Here is a 21,377-nt window from a genome sequence, read left to right as displayed (position 1 = left end):
GAACTGCTGAAACTCTGTCCACATTTAAGAAGGGTCTGAAAACTCACCTCTTCTGGACTCACTTTGCCCATGATGTACGTTCATGTAAGGTATAACTGTTCATGATCATGCTCAGATCAATCCTTTACAGAGTCACTGTTGCAGTGTAACTTAAATGTTTATATATATCTCAAAAAAAAAAACTACTAGGAAGGTGATTAGGAATTGGCGATATTCTGGTAAAGTTTTATGCAGCTACTTGTGTGATGAACGTTGATGCATATGGTGAAGGAAACAACTTAAGAGTCACACATCTGCAGCTATGTCTGTTTTTCCTAAGGTAATGCACAAATTGTATTTCCTATGAGATGTACATCACTTTGGAGAAAAGTGTCTGCTAATTGAATAAATGTAAAGGAGTTTTTCCTTCTTCCAAACCTCAAGTCAGCCTCTGCTGCAGGCCTGAATAAGAGGCAATTTTGAACTGTGTATGAATTCACAGTGAGCATTTTATATCAGAAAAACATGGACAAAGGACTACTGTAGAACTGGGCATAACACCCAGGCTGTGCAAACTTGAAAAAGAAAAAAACATATGTGATTTACACTTTAACTTCATGTTTAAAACATGATTGTAAGGACAAAAATAACTGCCCGTTTGTTAATAGAGGCAGTACCCACAGAGTATTGACTAATACTTCATCTGTCAACCTGTTTTTGACTGACGTGCATAGTTTATTTACTCTCTGTGCCTTATTCCAACAATACATAAAAGTGAGATCATTGTATTGCGAGAATTTACTCATCAGGATGCCTTTCTGCCTCAAGTGATGCTCTGAACCTCATAATACAGCATTCTTTTTCTGCTGGGAGAAACCTGATCTACAATCATGATGCTCCATTTGCACAAGTTGCCAATGGGTGATTTCAGCCGAGTTATGGATCTTTTATAGCCATTCAATGGTGTATCTTCTGCCTGCTGAGGATCTAGGGCACATTTCTAGAGAAACAACTGAAAAAAGGGGAATTCTTTGTGAAATACTGTCAAAGTCCTACAAAGTTTTTACACTCTCCTACATCACATTTATCATGTCTTGGCTGCACACAGCTTATTGATTGATGCTTGAATTTCTTCACTTACTGTCTGAAGGTTTCCTCAACAGAGAGAGGAAGGTGCAGAAGAGAAATATGATGCAGGTTTTTCACTGTTTCAGTCAATCAGCAGGTCTCCAGTGGTTGTTGTGGTTACATATAACAGGGTCCATTTATGGCCTCTCTGGACAAAATGTCCAGAGACACTGCACTGAAAGGCTATAAATGAGTATAACGTGATAGGTAAGAGGTCAGGTCAGTAGAGACTGAAATGGTGGGTGGGGATTTACAGTGCCAAGAGTTTTCTGATGCTTTTTTGAAGACCTCGGTGGAGCTCCAATCCCTCAGTTTTTTCAAGTTTTCCTAAAATCTCTTTCTTTCGGACACTGGTACAATATGATGACACAAGACGGCAGTGTTTGCTAAAGTATTCTTGGTGCCCACTATCACAGAGGCAAAACCAACTAACACATACACATGGCTGATCAATTGCAGATATGTTACTTTTACATGGTTCTGTTGTTCATACCATATTCGTGGATGGATGGTGGTTTCTTTCCACAGTCCACAGACTTGTAGTTCAGGTGAAGTGGCATCACTAAATTGTCCATAGTGTTTGTGTGGGTGCTCTGTGATGGACTGGCATCCCACTCAGGGTGTACCCCCCCGGTCTTGAGCCCAGTGATCTGGGGATAAACTCTGGACTGCCGTGACCCTACCGAGCAGTTGCTGAAAATGAATGATAATAAATAGTTCCAACTGTGAGCGCTGTCCTAAGTACACATTATTTAAACATTTTTGTTACAATCACATGAAAGACAAAGGCCACCTGCCTAACTATGTTTTAATTTTCTTTTTGTAATATAAAATTGAGAGTAAATCTACTCTTTTTGAAGGAGTACACATCGTCAGTACACATGTAAGGTCATGTTCCATAAAATGCACTAGGGTGCTGTTATTGTTATTATTATTTAATTAAATGTGACATATTTCAGGGACAATATACACTTCCTTAAGCAGAGTTCTGATGTTCTACTTTAGGCTGTGTAATATGACAAGCGGACATGTTCTTATATGCTTTCTGTTTATGACCTACCTTGCATTGCGAATGGCCTTTCTTTGACCCTGAGCGAGACACTAGTAACCCGCAGGATCACTGATAACATAATACTTTAAAGGGAAAAGCTCTTGTCAGCTTTTGATTGTAACTAGAACATCAGTGAATTTCAGCAGCTTCAGATGTAATAATGTAAAAAATTATGTAATGTTCTATTTATTTTGTGCATTTCAAATTCAATTACATGATAACCTGCCTGAACGAATAGTACTTGCCTGAGAAGATCTGAATAGATTATGATATGTGACAAATATTAATAAAGAAAATGAGAGTCCTACTTGAAAAGATTTCTGAGGGTTTAGGTATTATTACCACATCAGCCATATGTCACCATGTTACTTTGTAACAGAAAATGACATCACTTCAAGTTATGTTTTGAAGCATCTACAGTCTTAACATTATGCTCTTCTGAACAAAACAGTGGGGTGGATTGTTGGAATACTTTAAAGGCAGATGAAGGAAAATGTGTAGAAGATGTAAAAGATGGAAGAGATCACTGAAGACTTTGTATCCATAGTGATTGAGAGATCAAGCACTTTAGACTAACTAAAATTAAACCTGTTGGAAAAAGGTAAAGTTCTACAAATAATTGAAGAAAGAACAGTTCAAGACAATGGATTACAGCAAACTGGAGAAAATTATGTAGCTCCAATCAGGGAAAGATCAGAGGCCAACTGAGACTAGAGGAAAAAGGGGCATGAAGAAAGAGTGGCTGTATTTTGCATAGAAAGAAAGGTTAAGAGAGTAAAGCCAGTCTACAAAAAGAAGCATTTTTCTCCTGTTCTTTCTTCAAGTTGTAAAGGTTAGACATATCCCTGAAGGAAATGATACATCATACAAAGAAAAATTGACACAAAAAGTATAAAATAACAAACAAATAAATGTCAGCATATTTATAAGTCGATATAGCAGTATCATTTGATGCTATTGCAACCAGAAAACATACAGATGGAAAACTATACTACCATACAAAAGGACTAAAACCAAACAAAGGTAATGTGCAACAGGAGCTTAGATCATCATTCTCATTTCAATGCCATGTACAACTACATTTGTTAAAAAAAAATCACTTTATTCTATCTAGTTAGCAGATATTTGTAACTTGCTTTTTTTTTTTTTTTTACCTGCAGACCTTCTGGATGTGTTTAAGTATTTGCATCTTATGTTCTGTTTTTAAGAGAAAGGAAAAATGCTACTTGCTAAAAATGTTCTAGAAAAGGGCAAGATATATTATTCACCATCACTAGGTTTCTAAAGCCCAGAGGGTCATGCACAGCTGGAGCTCATCCTACCAGGGACCACATAACCAATACCTTGATGGAAACCCAGTCTAGCACAGGACATACATCCACATTTGCCAGTTCAGAGTTAAAAAAAAGTCTGGTTACCATGAGCAAAAAGTACAATAACTGGAGAAAACTCACAATTACTAGGCTAGAAAATACAAAAGCAGCAGTAAAAAAGCTAAACCATTTGAACACATGCCATCAAAAACCCATCAGGTACAACATTTATCAACATTTAATTATACTGGTTAATTTAAAAAAAAAAAAAAAGAACTTTAGGACAAAATTTATCCCATTGAATTAACATATTAAACAAAACCAGTGTACACAAAGCAGAGATGCCAGAAATGATGTCCAGTGAAGAAAGTTTCAGAACATCATGCCTCCACTCAACAATGACAATGTCAGCAACAGATGCAGTGCAATATATTTAGTGATGACTGCATTCTCTGGATATACTATACACCATCTGCTAGGAATTGTTTATTGTGTTTTTTATTTATTCTTGTAAAAACTATTTACTTATTATTTACTCTTAGGAAGTTATTCATCCACTGATGCTTTATGTTTAACAGATGACAATCCGTAACAGAACAGACTAGCAGACAGCAATAAGTGACAGAAAACTACACAAAGATTGGCCAACAGATGAATTACATGCTTATATATATATGTATATCACACCAACGTTGATCTTGTGATGCTGAGAAATGTCTAAAACCAGACTTTTAATTTACCATGAGTGGGCAACATTAAAAAAAAAATGTAATAATTCAATTGTTGGCCAATTATTATCAAACCCAACAAAACAAACAGAAGAATATCTCCAGATATGTTATGTAACTACTCCTGCAGCACTATTTGTTCATCAGACAGCTACAAGAGACTTTCATATATAGACGTTGTGTTCTTAGCAAATGGAGCTATTGGCACAGACAGAAATCTGGACAAGTGAGGATTTCACTGCATTGGATTCTCTTTGACCATTTAGACTCCCTGGGGGTTAGAGTTAAGGGTATAATATATATAGAAACTACTATTTGCATTCCTAGCCCAACCCTGCTAATTCCTGATCATTTTAGGTGTCCAAGTTTCATTCTTACAATTCCAGTGGCAACTCCTGAGCCCCTGCGGCTACTGGAATACTCAGACTGCGAAATGTCCATCATCTGATATCCTCCAGAAGTTTGCAGAGCTCAACTAGTAATATGCCAAATTAGCAGATGAGAGGAAAAAGGGGGAAACGAAACAAGCAAGAGTTACACTGACAGGGGGTTGTAAAAGCCCCACAGCTGATTAAAGCTGAAAGTCATACCAACCCCCCTTAGGCTTCTTTTCCCTTTTCTGCACCGCTTCATTCCTTGCTACCCAGACCGTCAGCCTTCCCATTTTCAGGCCTTTATTCATCTGCACATTGATTTGTCTATTTCAGTGTTGGACAACGTATTTGTTTTGCATTATACCACCAACTTTACAAGCCAGAATGAAAACCTGAAGCACTGCTATGCTGCAAAGTCAGTGTAATCTCTATCCACCTAGTCATTTAGTTGTTTTACATCTGCTTAGTGTTTGCACTTTTCCTGATCACAGTAGTCATTATGCAGTCAGTTGTGTGAAACATATTCATACAGGCATACAGCGACATATCTGACCTGGTGAAACATAAGTATCCAGTTACAGCCACTACATTGTACTGGAGAGTCTCCACCTGGTGTCAGACAGTTGAAAATATACCTATTCCCCTCCAATGATTATCATCAAGGGCCACACAGATAGGAGAGAAACAGTACATGGGTGAAATGTATCCATAACAAACAAATACAACACTACAAAAAACAGATGTACATTTCACACGTTCAGCATTTAATTCACCTATACAATAGATGCACATCTTTCAGGCCTAAGGACATAACTGGAGGACAACATTCTGGAGGCACTATGATATGTGGTCATAGAGAGTCAACATTGAATCAATGGCACACCATACAAACACATGCAACAATCAAGGTCAATATTATTTTTGAAGATGACATACTAGTATGAGCAGGCAGAAACTGAAAAATAAAATCAGTAAATAAGCAACCAAGAAAATTTTTTTATATACTTTAATCAAGTGTTCAATTTACTCTACAAATAATAAACATGTAATACAACCACAGATGGAAGCCATATCTAAATAACTGAACTTCTTTACATATAACTGTAGTAATTTACATTTTTGAATCTAAAGAGCAACAGAATGGAGATCAAAGAAGTGAACACCCTTTTACTTACTGACACAATGCTAAAAATGTACATCTGAAAATTAATACCACTTATAAAAAGTATTATTTGAACAAAACAAGGAGCAAGATCACTCTTATGCAAAAAATAAGTTTTTTAAAACACAGAACAAGGATTTTTTTTTGTTGACAACTTTGCTGGTATGATGGTCAAGTATAAAACAGACAGCTGATCACAACTGTAAAGATAATGAAACCTCCTACTGAAACACAGACTCACTCTTTCCATACATTTGTAGACCAGAGTGCTCATAATGCTGCAGTAGATATCCATCCCTTTTCCAAAAGAGCCTCCTCTTATTAGCCCAGAATAAATGAGAACATCTCCATCAAATATTTCTTCCAAAAAGCTGCATTTTCAAAAGAAGTCCATGTATTGTGTTCATTCCTAGTCATGCTCCAGTGGACAAGTATGTCAATTAACAGTGGAATCATTAGTAATAACAAGAAAGCCAAGCTGTGCATCAGTTTTTTCAGTTGCTTTTATCTGTATGTATTTTTATGTAGTGGTACAGGTATTTTAATGTGCATCAGAATATGAATATGATTGCAATTTAAGAAAGACAACATTGAAATTATAGAATCTTGAAACACAGTGAAACACACAGATACAAAAAAAAAAAAAAAAAAAAAAAAAAAATCACAGATAAAACATTTAAAACATTTAAAAACAAAAACCTTAAAATGAACCCATTTAAAGAAATTACCTGGTGGGAAATATATACATAATACAAATATATTTATACACACAACTTCCTATACATACATATATATATATATACACATATATATGTATGTGTGTGTGTGTGTGCATATTTGTATATACAGTATGCATATATCCCCAGCCTCTGTATGCCACTCTGCTTCCTGCATCAGAAAGCAAAACAGAATATAAAAATACACAAGTTCAGCCTGCTCTTTTCTTACTGGAAAAAGCAGCCACCCAGCCCTATAAAACTTAAATCATTTTGCTAAGATCACATAGTTGTATATGATATTATGCTCTGAGATAGTGGGATTGTTTACCAATACAGAATCTTTTGTATTAGAGAAGTTTAATCTTTTTTGTGCTACATGGGAGATGTCTTAGGGAGAAGAATGCTAAGAAAATGTATATAAACATACAGCACTATCTTGAATCTGAACAGATGTGAGAGGCAGAAGGCTGTATAATTAAGAACTGATGAAGCACTGTCACTGATGGTTTCAGCTGTCTTAAGTGTAGTTACTTTTGTTCGTGTTAATGAAACTGAACAAATGCAAAAAGGACAGCTAGGTCTGATAGCATCCAAACTGTAATGATATCTACAAGAATGTAATTTACATTAAAGAAAACTTTATTTCTCACTGATGTAAGACAGAAGAGAGCATTTGTGTATATCAGCATTTTCTCAGAACTATACCCGCACCGTTTTTCCCCCTTCCAGTTACTATCCATTGCTCTGTAACCTTCCTTGCTTGTGCTTATTATGACCCTATGGCAGAGACTGCCTTTAAGTTCAATTCCCGCTCAACTTTATACTACTGAGGCGATATTTGTCACTTCTGCTCTTATGGGCACTGACATTAAAGCTTCACCCTGGGGGGGGCTCGACCAATGTGCTCTCCTGCTTGTAACTTAGTCCTTTCCCATCCCTTCCTCTTCTATACCCACCCTTTCTCTGGCCCTACACACTGTGAGTACTACTGTTTATGCTGGGAGCAGGACCACTCTCAGGGATGTTACTAGCCTCAAAGCTCTTCTCCTCCAAGGGCTTACCAATCCAGGCCCCATAGCCATGTGCACTGAGAGCATGGAAAAACTGCGCTTTTGCCGTCTGGAAAGACTTTGCGGCCATCTTTGCGTGCGCATAGGAGGATAGTACCAACAGGTCAGAACGGCCCCGCAACTGGCACAGGGCTCGAAAGAGGCGGAACATGTTGGACTTGGAGACACGGGACACATCCAGTTTGGGTCTGAGAAAATACAGGAGTCATCATACATTTTAGACTGACAAAACTATATCACTGAAACTCGATTACATTCAGAATTATGTCATAGATAGTAATAGCATATTAATATTTTTATTTTATTAATTTAAGCCTGTACTTCAATGCTTCTGAAACCCATCCACAAACCCCTAAAGGGTCCAAGGACCCCAGGTTAGGAACCTGGGGTCTAGGGAAAAAGATAAAGCTGTCAGTTACATAACACCAGATAAGAGAGCAAATGTATCTTACCCATCCACTTTGCCTTTAGTCCCATCCAAAACCTCTACAGTGGTGTGGTCTGCCAGGCTCCAGTTTACACTGGACTCCTTGGTTTTGCCTGTGTGCCGCGTGGAGTCATAAACACTTACACGGCCCACCTGACAAGAGGTACAGTGAGAGGGTCACAAAGCACAGAATAAGTCAGACAAAAATAAGATCAGACAAACCACTGGAACACACCAGTAATACAACACAGATGAGGTATTGCAAGGAACCAAAAAATATTAGCAGTAGTACACAGACTTGTCCAAAGGCTTGTGCTTTGTTGAGGGGGCACACCCCTCCTTGTTAGTAAGTTGTTAGTGAGTAACTTTTGGGTGAAGCAGGAGATAATTTGTATCCATACCTCAGGGTGGTTCAGGGTGAAGTGGGGAGGAAGTTTCTTGGTGAAGTCATCACCATCCCTGGCCAGTCGGCAGCATACTGCCCGGGTCAAATGTCCATGGCTGTACAAGTAACCTACAACAACACAAATACAAATCAGACTTTCCAGCCATTAAATGCAGCTTTTGAGCCTGTCTGAGACATTTTAGATAAAGTAATGTTACTACAGATAAGGCAGGTGTTCAATATACAAATGTGCAACCTTTCCTCATATAACAAAGTTGCTTTGTTCTTCGTGAATGACTGGAGAGGGTGTAATGCAGTGTATCTTGCACCTTGGTTAAAGATGTCAGCTAAAAATGTCTGGAGCATTCAAAACCAAATTTGGTCCTTCTAAACATGAAGAAATTCATAAGTCAAAGTAGAGGTATAAAATGTAACTCCTGGCAAAGTCAAACTCAAATGGGCATATCTCAGGGTTGACTGCACTTACAACACTGTTAAGGGTAATCATGTTATTAATCATATGATTTAAGTAACTGAGTTAAATGTTTAGAAACTCAGATCAGACTCCCCAATCCAACTGTAGCATGCTTCAGCAAGGTATACAGCCCCAAACTGCGCCAGGAAAAATTACCCCACTGTATGAATTGGTAAACAACTGCAAGTAACTTAACATTGTCAGTCACTTTGGAGAAAAGCATCAGCCAAATGAATTAATGTAAATGAAAGTAGAAAGTGTACAGTTGGTTTAGTTGTGGAAAAATGTGATTGAAGAAAATAAGGCAGATTGTCCTTCAGTAGTGTCAAAGACCCTTGAGTCTGAGATACCAAGAGCATATCTGTTTCAAAACACCTGATACAAGCAATGATGCTGCTGTAGAAAACATCTAATGTGGAAATAAAATAACCATTTGATGGGCAAATATGCCACTGTGCCAAATAATAAACCTGCTGTATGAAAAAGGGTACATATTTTCAAAAGTCATTGTAGTTCACTGTACAGGATCCTGCTATACAAGGGCTGAGTTTATAAATATCCGTAATATCCATTACCATTGCTACCCACTGCAAGTCTGCCTTTGCAGGGCAGGTGAGAGGTTTCTGTGATGTGTTCTGGACAATACAGGCATCAGTGCATTGCATCAATCACAGTACAGGGAGTATGAAAACCATATACAAAGAATCACAAAAAAAAAAAAAAAAAAGGGTGTATCCTGTTTTAACAAGCATCCTATTTAAACACACATTCATACATTGTATAGACATCACCTAAAGTAATAGTACGAAGGTACACAGGGTGTAGAAAGTGGCTCAGTAGCGCTCCTTGCAGGCCCAGCACATTCCAGCGAAGGATCTTGTCACTGCAGCTCATGGTGCGCAGTCGCTCACCATGCTGGATGCCATCCCATGTAGGCACTATGGCGCTCGACTCCACGGGAATAGTGCCCTCTCCTGTGCAGAATCAAGGCAAATCAGAGCAATATGAAGACCAACTACACCAACTGACAGCTCCTGACTAACTACCTGGCATAGCAACATGCTGACAAGCAGAGACACGGGGGAGGAACTTTAATTAGCAATGACTTAGCAATATTCATGTATGCCAGAAAAGCACACTGTTGGCCAAAATCCATGACTTTTCACTTGGAAGGTTCCATCATTCTCAGAGGCTTGTTGCCAGTAAAAATAAATCTTTTTTACATATAAGAGGGAGATGCACTTTGGCAGAAAATGTGAAGTATTTTATCTATATTAATCCTTTCATCCTGCACACCAGCTACGGTACTTACTGCTGAAACTGCTGTTGACCATACCTTCACTTCAGAAACTCTAATTCTACTTTTACAAAATGTTGTTTTTCAGCTATTCCACGACAGTTCTCATTTCTCCACTGCAAAGTCAACTCAAGGTCTGTTTTAAAACAATCTTTTGGGATAGTGACAGGGGCTACTGTATTTATCTGTATGTTTTCTTCATTTTTTGACTCATCCTGACATCCAACACTATCACGGTCATGTAATATGAAAGCCACTAAACACACAACCTCACCATTCTCCACTTTGGTGCGCAGCTTTCCTTGCTTGACATTTTCAAAAAGTGGCATGTGTCCACTGTCAGTTGGCACTGCTGCCTCGCTGCAGGACTTGTCAAATAGAGCACCATCTCCACAAGGGGCAGTACTAAGAGAGGGATTGGGGGGGATGGAAGAGAGAACAGAAGAAAAAGAGAGAGAAAATTAACACACTACTGGGTTACTGTATGGCAGGGAATACACCAGAGGGAGACAAAGGACCAGAAGACGCAGACACAGAACGCTTACCTGATATAAAGGTGAAAGGTGACCTCAGGCTTTATTTTGAGCTTGCCGTCATCTGCTGGTTCAAATATACTCTCTTCTGAGCCCAACCTGTGCTTCATCAGCTCACTGTACAAAAACCTGGGGCAGGAGCAGGACAGAACAGTGTCAGATGGAGGCTGCTGGTTGATGGTGTGTCACTAAAACTCAAGTCAGACCCAAGTCCAGCAATAAGGCCTTTACAATCACACTTTATGGATAATAGCATATTTGCCAAGGCTGTTAAATTAATATGATTCTCAGGAAAATGACCAGGGGTCCACACTGCGGAAAATAAATGCATCACACACATCAAGGGGATAATTCCAGGCTCTATGTGCACACATATAAAAGTCAAACATAGTTGTGAAGATTTGGACTTCTGGATACATTCAACTTCTAGGTTTCAAAAAGAAAAAAACATCTATAAGGTTTCTCAGAATTTTAATAGGACAGATTTAAATGGATAAAACAAAAGATGAACACAGAGCCTAGGCGTTAGCTGGTGGGTTTAAAATTAAATCATCCTTCACTCTGTAGCATATTCAGCTATCTCTCTCACACACACACACACACTTTCTGAAACCACTTGTCCCATACGGGGTCGCGGGGAGCCGGAGCCTAACCCGGCAACACAGGGCACAAAGCTGGAGGGGGAGAGGGATACACCCAGGATGGGACGCCAGTCCATCGCAGGGCACCCCAAGCGGGACTAGAACCCCATACCCACCGGAAAGCAGGACCCGGCCAAAACCACTGCACCACCGCGCCCCCCCCCCCATATTCAGCTATAAATAATGCAAATATGTACATAAAACTAAAAAACAATGTGACACAAATTCATGCAATTAATGCCTATATTACATATATTAAAAAAAATGGTGAAATAAACATGCCAAACTGATTACTTCAGGCAATTTTTGTCCAGCCAAATTAATGTCTCTAAGAACATTTCTGTAGGATCAAACGCTGATACCCTATACATAGATAGGAGTAAGCAAAACCATGACAGTAAAGAACCACTTCTGGTCTCTCTTTCCAAGCTGTAATTGAATCAGAAGGGGAAACTAGCAATAGCAGCTGACTTTAATTTGAAGACAAGACCATGGTCCAGGAAATTAAGGGAAGTGTACTTAAAGGCTGACAAAAAAGCAAGACCTCTATAAACCATACCTGATGAACCCTCTTCTGGAAATAATTTCTGCATGGCAGTCATTGACTGTGTCCCCTTTAAGGCTTAACTCTTCTCCTTTAACACACCGATTGCCTGAAACAAAAAAGGAAAATATGCATGTAAAGAGGCAGACGATAAATGGACAAAGACATCAGCTAAATAAAGGGCAATAATAACAGCAATAATAGCGCAGTTCTTAAAAGGATTGTATTTAAACATAGTCCAGTTGCAATCGGTTTTCAGTCCCATTTCTCCTATACCAGTTCCCATGCTGACTACAGTGCCAAGGTTGTCCCCTCTCCTCATTATAATGGTGGCAAGAATCTTGCGACCCAGCAAGCTGTGCTGGATGCGGGCAGTGAGGGCATTGAAGCGCTGGTGGCTCAACATGGCGATCTGGTCGTGCAGGGTGCTGCCACTCACTGGGAGCTGAGGAGGAGTGGAAGAAGCAACAAAATTAAGGGTCTGACTTTAAACATTAGACAATGGAGTGGGATGGAGGCAAGCTGGGAGCCTACCTCTGGTGTAAGCTCCCCGGTGCGGGCTGCTTTCTCTGCCTCCCCAATCAACACCCTGAGGGCCGCATCAGCTGCCTCCTGTTTGCCCTGCTTCTTGTTGCTGGCACAAACCGGTGGGAACCAACGGCCACCCAATTTTGCCTGGTAGGTGAACCTGATCCAGACAATGTAAAATTACATTTATGGATAGGCAAATAAGAGTTCAACTGAACTGTTTTAATGCCATTACCTGTGAGACAACAGCAACCAAGAACTTTAACAAATGTTTGTCAAACTAGTTAACTGATATGGGAAAGTGCTGTACTGCACACTATTTGAATCTATAACAGTGACAAACTTCACTAACAGCCCACTTTAGAAGATTATGCTCAGTACTTGAGGTAGCAAAATGTACTCCCACTGAAAAGGGTTCTAAAGGGGAACTCAGTACCTTGGGTCATGTGGAGGTCCTGACTGGCCCACCAGGCGGATCTCAGCAGCAAAGCCTCGTGCTCGAGCATACTCGAGAAGCCCTGACACTGCGTTATTGTTCAGGTGGTTGATGAGATCGCCTACCCCTGCCTCATGGGCTGCCTGCAGCTCTGCTGCCGTCAGCGGGGGTAGGGAGGGACAAGGAGGCATGATAGGCCCGTTATCTTCCCCAACAGGGCAGAAACTTGACTGAGGCTGAGGGAGTAAAAGGAGAAGCAACTAGCAGGATTTACAATGCATAATAGTTATAAGTACCCAAAACGGCTACAATCACTTAATACGATTTATGCTACATTTATGTATGGATTAAAAAGAAAATGTTCATAAATCAATAAAAAGAGAAAAAGCAACACAGTAGTTAAATATATCATAACAAACAGACTTTAAGAAGATTAAGCACAACCACTGAAATGTGAGAGAAAACCAGTTACCCAAAGGGTCTATAAAAAGGAATTACAATCCACAGGATGTTTATATTAAACTACAAAGTGCATGTCACTCACTTCTCCAAAATGATGAAAAATGTAGTTTATATGACACTGCACAACTTTGTGTCAGACATACATACCAGGTTTAAAACATTGCTGACAGAGCAAAATTCAATAACAGTGCAAGTAAAGCTATTCACCAGGATGGCACCTGATTCATATTTTGAACACTGATCTGGAGTCACTATCTGATACAAAGTTTCAGTCACCACACAGCATGTTAATATCAAAATGAACATACAGCTGCATTCTAATTCCACTTATTTGTCTTATGCTGGGGGGGGAGGGGGGGACTTTCCAGACCACCAATTTTATTATGGGTCTCTTTCACCCTACAGTCCTACCTTGTGGAGCTGCAGTCGTCCATGTCCAAGTAACTCCTTCACAGCCTCCTCTGCAGCCAACTGACGAGCTGCTTTTTTACTGGGAGCTGAAGCCTGTGGAAAAAGTGCTTCCCCCACCTTCACTCTGAACATGAAGCTGGGAGAGAATTTGAGAGAGACAATCAGTTTCCTTCTTTCACTTTAAACCTAGTATGAAGGGGAGAGAGCAAGCAATTTTGGTCATAAAAGTGACAAATGTAGAATGGTCAGTCAGAAAGAAATGTATTTCTTTTACACATCCTTCTTAGAAGTTCAAAGCATTTAATTTTTAACAGTACACCCAGACTAATACTCAGAAGGAGGCTACAATGACAAGAATAATAAACCAACCTTCACAGGTTGTGGCTTCAGCGGTTTATAAGGAGAACATCAAATGCCAAAGGTGTGAACATATGGGGAGTTATCAAGTATTCTCCCAACACTTTTAGTGTGAGACAAAGCCAATTTCTTACAATTAATCATTTCAATCGATTTTAATTCCTAACCTGTGCTGACTGAAACAGTAAGAATATGTCAGGTGTACTGAAACAAAGAAAAATAATAGAGGATAGAAAACAGAGAAGTAGAGGCAGAAATAAAAAAGGGATTTTTTACCGTGGATCATGTGGTGGCCCCTCCTGCCCTGTGCTGATGAATTCTATGGCATGCCCAGTACGCTGGCTGTGCTCCATAAGCAGGGACACAGGGTTCTTTCCTCCTGGCAAGGAGCGTGACAGTGCCTGTGGGGGATCTTCGAAAGAAGGTCCCTAAAGGAGGAGACAAAGCTCAGAGGAATTGTCAGATATGACTGCTTAAAAGATTATTTTGCACTATGTGATAATCTTAGACTATACAAATTCTTCTCATGACAAATATAAATAAGAAAAAAGGACATGGATAAAGTAATAGTCCTCTGGTGTTTCTGTAACTTCTTCCTTGTTACTTCTACCTCACGTCAATGTACTACATGTATGTTTTCAAGATGCAATAGCAACGCTTTTATTTCCCTTTTACCCTCATCACTCCATTTTACCAGCGGTGTCAGATTGGTGTCTAATATTTCAGGCTTTTTTCCATCTCCTCCTCCTACCTATGGGGCTACCTTACCTTCAGAACCCTTGAACTTACAGTGGTATCAGCTGTTGGGTCATTGGCAGTATTCCTTCCAGCTGTATTGCTGTTATCCTGTAACACACCCTCCTGCTCTTTCTGTACACCTCCCTCCAACTCTTGCAGCAGGATTTTCAATGTTGCAGCAGCTGCATCCTTCTTAGCTAATTTTTTGCTTGATGCTTCTGCCACAGGAAACCTTCGGCCATCCAATACAACCTGCATCCTGAACCTTAGTAAACGTATAGGTAGAAAATGTGAGATATAAATAAACTGCAAAACTAAGACAACTGAACTGACAATCATGTTGATGTCTGACTTACCTTGGGTCATGTGAGGGCCCAGACTGATCGAGGAGGAGGAACTCACAGTTCTGTCCCAAGTGCTGGGCAAACTCCATTAGGCCACTGACAGGATTTTTGGACCGCACTTCCTGAAGTTTTTGCTGGCGGCTTGAACCCAAATTTTGGGGTGCTGCAGCAAGGGACACTGCTACTGTCCCTTCAGATCTGGGCTGAATGGCATTCAGAAACTCAGGGATGTCATCTGACACCCACTGAGAAATAGCTCCATTTTTAATGTCTTCCTGATAGGGTAAGGAAGGTTGGTGGAGGTTAGTGAAGTATGACGTGGCTGCAGAGGTGGGGAAGTCTGCGATATTAGGGGTAATGGTTTCCAGGTCTGGCATGGGCACTGAGTTATTGTCAGCATCTGATCTGACCACTGCATGTTTTTGTACTTGGCTTGCTGGGCCATGTGACATTCCATTACCTAGTCCATATTCCATACTTTCAACCAAGCTAGAAGGAAGTGGCTCAAAACCTGGCTGTAGCTGTCCACTACATGAAAAGTTGGCAATAGTTTGGTCATCTTTGATGCCACCCCCTGGATGCCCCATTGTTCCAGCTATTCCTTCCAAGTGAGCTGCTCCTGCTAAAAACTCAAGTGATAGAGATGACCCCTCTACAGCAGCACTCTGTGTGGCTTTCTTATGCCTATCCATCCTCTCCCTTTTATGATCAGACAGCTCCCAGAAAGGAGGTGAAACAGAGGGGTCACGTCTAAGTTCACCCTGCTTCTCCAGTACATACAGTGTAGGGTTGATCTGCTTCGCAGTTTTGAAGCCAAGTTTCTTAGCCAGCGTGAGTGCATTGGCTCTGCGAGAATCATAAAGATATTGCAGAATTTGGTCTTTAGTATCTCCCATACTCACAAAGTTCATTGTCCTAACAGTAGTGATTGGATGGTCCTGATCAAAATCAGATGTGTCAGAAGAAGTGTCTGACTCCAGGTCAAAATCTCTGTAACTGCACTGACTATACACGTTATCTTGTTCACTCTCAACACCAGTTTCAAAAGCAGATGTAACTACTTCTTGTCTGTTTTTTGGAAGTAACTCAATTTTTTCTTGCGATATAGATGCACAATTATCACTAGTGAATCTGTTTTCCTTTTTCTCTGATGAACTTCGTGGAAGAGTCCAAAGAGGTGGAGTTCCTCCTTGCTTTTCCACCTTCTGTAATCGAAGCAGTGCGTACAGGGCTTGATTGATTACTTTTCTTGGCAGATTATGTTTTTTGGCAAAAACCTTAGCTTGAAGAGTTTTCCCTGGGCTTAAAGAAGTCAGAGCATTGAGAACCAGTTCTTGTATTTCTGAACTAGCTGTACAATGAGGTGCAAAATGAGTAACAGAAAAGGTGCTGATACTACTACAATTGGAGAGTGTCTCCAAATTACTGTTTCTGGGTACTCTGTCCTGTTGCAAGGATAAATTCTGGAAACTATCAAACAAAATTGAACTTCCACATTCCAGGGTAGAATTTTGATATCTTTTCTGATTCTGGGTACAGGTTTGTGGCCTTACTAGCTGGATATGACCACCTTGCCTTTGGAGGCCACTGTAACCAGCAGTATACCCTGCACACCAGTTTCCTCTGTTTCTGTTGTTGCTATAGCACTGCTTCTGCCTGTGGCTGTTATACTGGTTTCTGAGATGCCCAGACTCTTGCTGGTTGAGGGTGGTTGGTTGAGGTCCACTTCTAATCTCAGCCCTACTGCCTGAACTGTGGTTCCCACTTTGATGACATGATCTCAGATCTGGAGGTTCTGAAGAGTGACCGCACAAAAACTGAATCTGCTTCTGCCGAAAAGTTTCACTATTTTGACCTCCTACTCCATTTGAATCTTGGTAGCAGTATGGGTGATTGGGGAAAGGAGGTGCTGAACTCAGTGGTGGTAAAGAATGGGGATGCGAGTTCACAGTGGAAGGAAAAGAAGATGCAGAAAATCTGTTGGCATTAATGTGGATGCTCTGGAGACGGGGGGCCCATGGGCTGCAAGGGTTTGCGTCAGAACTCGGCCTATACTGACATTTACCCTGATGACCGGGAGAGGAAAATCGATAATTCTTTTTGGAGGGGATACCTCTACCTCTGCTCATATCGCAGGGGTCAGATTGTGAGGGGAAGGGTGGGTAGCTGAATCACTACCAGCAAGGCACACAAGATGAAAGCTGTGGTGTTGAAGAATTGTACATAATAATGTTGCAGATTCTGATTTCAGCAACTGATGCTTTACCTGAAGAAAGGACAGAGAAAAGGAAATATGAAAAAGGATCCACATAGTAACAAATAAAAGATTAGAGTGCAAAAAATTAAAAAAAAAAAGAAACAAGAGGGACTGATGGGGAAGTAAATTGGGAAGAACATAGCTAAACAAACTGCAGTCACCACATAACACAACCTTGACTTGTACTGGCCATGCATCATGCAGTTTCTGTACTAAGTTATTCAGTCTTGGCATCTCCAGCATGGTTGGAACACGATCGCTGAGTAAGAGCCCTAGATGAATAATACATATCTGTTGTGACAAAACCATTTTATTTCTGGCTGGGAAAGATCACTTTCAGACAAAGTGGTGGGGGGAGATGAATTAGTGAAAGACCAAGGAGAAAAGGGCACACTGATTATTAACAACAATAAACCACTACATGTTTTTAAAGACAAATCCCAATCTGTGTTCTTTTTTCAGTCAAATTAATGAAAATTGTGAAAACAAAAAAAATTTACACATTCCTAAACTCCTAAAAAACTCACACACAAACCCCAAAATCACTGAAAAGTGTGCTCCAAACCCTTGTTAAATTTCATTCTTTGTTAAGGACAAATAAAAAGTGCCATCATATTAAGAAAAAGCTCTTTTCATTTGCAGTTAACATGAAGAGACAGTGTACTGTGCCTTAAGAAAAACTGACTCACCCTAACCCTAATACAACACAACACTGCTTTGCACTGCCAACACAAAGGCTGCACACAGTTCCGCCTCAGTGCATGTTGGGCCTTCGAGTGCTTTCTAAATTAGTATTCCTTATTTATTTCAAATGTACTTTCTTTAGTGCACGTATCTAATACTCTACAAGTATTTTTTGAATAAACAATTTAAAGCTATTTTCATCAACAAGCTTGGATATCCCAAGAAATCCAGCCTTAAATCTCAGCGAACCAGTGACACATAAGACACACAAAACCCAAAATATACAATCTTATTATTAATAGTAATAGGATATAACATATCACAAAAATGAAATTAATCACAGTAACATTAAACTATTTAAAAATAACTGACTAGTAGAGTCAAATATGCGCCTATAAATAGCTATGTGCACCTGCTGGCAGTACAGTTTTTTATACTGTAGTATCATTTCACTATGTCTCTTAATACATGTTATGAACAACCACTTGAGATGACCTGTCTTACACAAAGAAAAACCAACTCACTCAAGTGTTGCCTTCCTCCTTATGAGCCCATGTTAGGCCAATCTATTTTACCATGACATATAGTTAATTAACGTGAAAGGTGGTATTTTAACCTATATACGTTTTACATTTATGTAACCTCTATATATGTTTACATTTATGTAAACGTTATATATATCCAACTGCAGAATATTAAGATTAGGGTTTAGAAAACTGATTTAGTAAACCGAAAAAGCCGACCGAAGAAACCCCACCGTGTTAGCTAACTAGCTAATCAAATATTTAATATTACCAACATTACTAATGAGATACATTACCTAATGAAAGTTTTATAGTTGTACCTGTCTTCGGCTGTATAGTGCTAATTGTTTCTTAACGATTTTATGAGAAGAAAAAAAAAAAGGCTACAGCTACATGCGACACTCTGAGGCGCGAGAAGTTAAGTTTCGCTTTCCATTCCTCGCGGACACTCCTGCTTCCTGGAGGCGCGCGATCAAGCCCAAACACACAGGACCGCGCTTTCCGCGGCCACGCACGTGCGCGTCACGCGGACCCGAACAGTAGGGCAATGCACAGTGGCACCGAACGCCACACTGAACACCTGACTGACTTGCAATAAAGGATATGGATTGCGAATCGAGAGTTTTCTGGTTCAATTCCCCATTCCCAGCCACAGCTGTAGAAAATATTACTCTGCAGTAGTCTAAATCGATCTGACTATAAAAACAGAAAAAAATTACAATTATGTTTGCTTACTTGTATAAGAAAACAACGAAGACCACCCTTCAAAGTGCCTAACTTCAGTTTGCAGGACAGAGGAACTGTTACATCTGTCCAATATACCTAGTACTTGGGCACCTCTCTTAATCATGTCACCTTACGACAGGGAGACGTCTGATGTTTACTGTTTATTTGTGTCTTGTTGTACAAACAATAAAGCACCGAAGATGCCTGTCATTCAGTGACGATGGCACTCCTCTGGACACATTAAAAGGAGAGACACGCGAAGTGATGGATGGATGGGTGGAAAGGTACTTTTCCTTCATAAACCTAAGTTAGTTTTCAACTTGAGTGGTCAAAAAGAAACAGATTCAAATATAATAGTGGTCAGCACAGACTGTCTCTGTGTGTCTCATTTCAACCTTCTTCTTTCCGTCCCTTTGTTTCTCCACACACAGCTACTATCTACTTACCCATTTCGTGTAGAGTTCTTTCTCTTCTACACATCATCTGCAGAAAACAAACAACAAGCGTCAATTCGGATTTCCCCCTTAGATTCTCCCGTTAATGATCACACACAGCACCGAGACTCATCCTCTCCAAGGACACTAACTAGTATATAAACCCCAAGCTCATGTGTCTGCATCTGGTCTGCCTCTCTCCCAGCGGACATTATATCCGGCATAATCATCATGGCAAGTAAGCTACCGCACATCATGACACACGATAGTCATAGAAACGCAAACGCTCGTCCTTTGAATCCGAAATTAACAAACAAACTGCTACTAGCATGAGTAAAATGGGTGCCCCACAATTTCTACAGTACAGACCTGCGGCACACGGAACTCTGGAACTGACTGAACCAGAGAAGTGGAGATTTAATAAAAATAGCTGAGTTACACACACACACCAGCTTTTTTTCGAAGCAACCATCTCCGTCACTTCACTTAGCTGGTCGCATTGATCAACAAATTCCAAATCCAACCAGTAATATATTAAAATACACAGCTTTCTACCGTCGCAACCGTAACTGTGCAATAAAATTAACAACGTTAAACAGAATGCAGCGTAGCTCCAACTAGACGAACGGAAGAAGTCCAGAATGATGTCATTTGAGAGCGACAGTATTTACGTCGCTGTACAAGTGACGTTTACGTATTACGTTCACGCGACGAGCAACCGTGAGGAGTTCGGATAGGAAGAGAAAATTCGAAAATATACGGAACATACTCGTTTTATGTCTTTAAAATTGACTGCAAGGAGAGCTTTGCAAAAGTGGAATAATTGTAAGGCACAGGAGCTCTCAGGTTTTCCTTCGATATTTTCTTCATTTGACATTTGTGAGCTACTGTCTCAAACATTCAACAACTCAACTGTTTTATTTTTATTCGGTTGGAGAATTACTTACTAACTCAGTAAGATTTGCTGAGAGAATATTTCTGAATTGAGAACTCCAGGGCTTGGGTGTTAACACCTAAATAAATTAGACAGAAAAACTTATTTTCAAAATTAAAATTTATAATTCCTATACTCTTTCTTTTTTCTTTCTTTGTGTTTATTCATAGTAAAATAGTACATAAAAAACAGTAAAATTCACATGCAAGTTAGTTTACATTTAGCAGCTGCTTTAACCACTTTTTATTTCTTAAATTAGAACTTTTGAGCAACTGAAATACAGTATTTGTTAAAGAATTATTTTTCCTGTGAATGCCATGCAATGGTGGTGCAATGCATAGTGGGTTTTTGAAGGTACATTTGAATTCCGACTATCTACCTGGGGTTTCCTGTATCTGCTGCTTTTTAGGCTCAGAGCTCATGTTGTAGTACCCTGAGTGAGGTACTTACCCTAAATTGTTCCAGTAAAAAATACTGAGCTACATAAATGGGTAATGGTAACATGGAGGTAGCTTAACACTGTAAGTCGCTTTTAAGACCATTCCTGGGGACCACCAATACCAACACCTTAAAGTGGAATAAGCACATCACTGCCATCATCAGGAAAGCCCAGCTGAGAATGTTGTTCTTATCCCAGCCCAGGAACCTCAGTATCTTATATATTATGCATCCTGATGAACTTTTATACAACTATCATTGAGAGTGTTTTCACCATT

General features: G+C 39.8%; 1 protein-coding gene across 3 annotated transcripts; it reads right to left on the bottom strand.

Annotated features, from left to right (window-relative positions):
• Positions 1–6,445: 6,445 nt before the first annotated feature.
• Positions 6,446–20,356, bottom strand: adar (adenosine deaminase RNA specific). Of its 3 annotated transcripts, none has more exons than XM_018737997.2 (16): positions 20,177–20,356; positions 19,740–19,776; positions 15,115–17,368; positions 14,810–15,023; positions 14,297–14,448; positions 13,664–13,799; positions 12,791–13,026; positions 12,361–12,514; positions 12,103–12,271; positions 11,842–11,935; positions 10,654–10,770; positions 10,383–10,513; positions 9,603–9,785; positions 8,353–8,465; positions 7,977–8,104; positions 6,446–7,712 (listed from the first exon to the last, which is right to left on the bottom strand). In XM_018737997.2, the coding sequence occupies exons 3-16, from the start codon at positions 17,229–17,231 to the stop codon at positions 7,424–7,426; spliced, it is 4,233 nt and encodes a 1,410-aa protein (XP_018593513.2). In that variant the 5' UTR covers positions 17,232–17,368; positions 19,740–19,776; positions 20,177–20,356; the 3' UTR covers positions 6,446–7,423. The 3 variants fall into 3 exon arrangements, with proteins under 3 accessions (XP_018593513.2, XP_018593517.2, XP_018593527.2); XM_018738001.2 differs by lacking the exon at positions 20,177–20,356 and adding an exon at positions 20,097–20,143; XM_018738011.2 differs by lacking the exons at positions 19,740–19,776; positions 20,177–20,356 and adding an exon at positions 18,864–19,180.
• Between the last annotated feature and the right edge of the window lie 1,021 nt (positions 20,357–21,377).

The sequence above is a fragment of the Scleropages formosus genome, chromosome 18, assembly GCF_900964775.1.
Source record: "Scleropages formosus chromosome 18, fSclFor1.1, whole genome shotgun sequence".
Classification (NCBI taxonomy): Eukaryota; Metazoa; Chordata; class Actinopteri; order Osteoglossiformes; family Osteoglossidae; genus Scleropages; species Scleropages formosus.
Note: the sequence above shows the minus strand (reverse complement) of the source record. Positions and strands in the feature narration are given on the sequence as shown.

Bases quoted from the DNA above. Each gene is read 5' to 3' on its own strand.
- adar (XM_018737997.2), bottom strand. From the start codon at position 17,231: ATGAGCAGAGGTAGAGGTATCCCCTCCAAAAAGAATTATCGATTTTCC. The intron at 15,024-15,114 runs GTAAGTCAGACA...ACGTTTACTAAG, and splicing joins GGGCCCTCACATGACCCAAG to GTTCAGGATGCAGGTTGTAT. The intron at 9,786-10,382 runs GTGAGGTTGTGT...GATTCTGCACAG, and splicing joins GCGCACCAAAGTGGAGAATG to GAGAGGGCACTATTCCCGTG.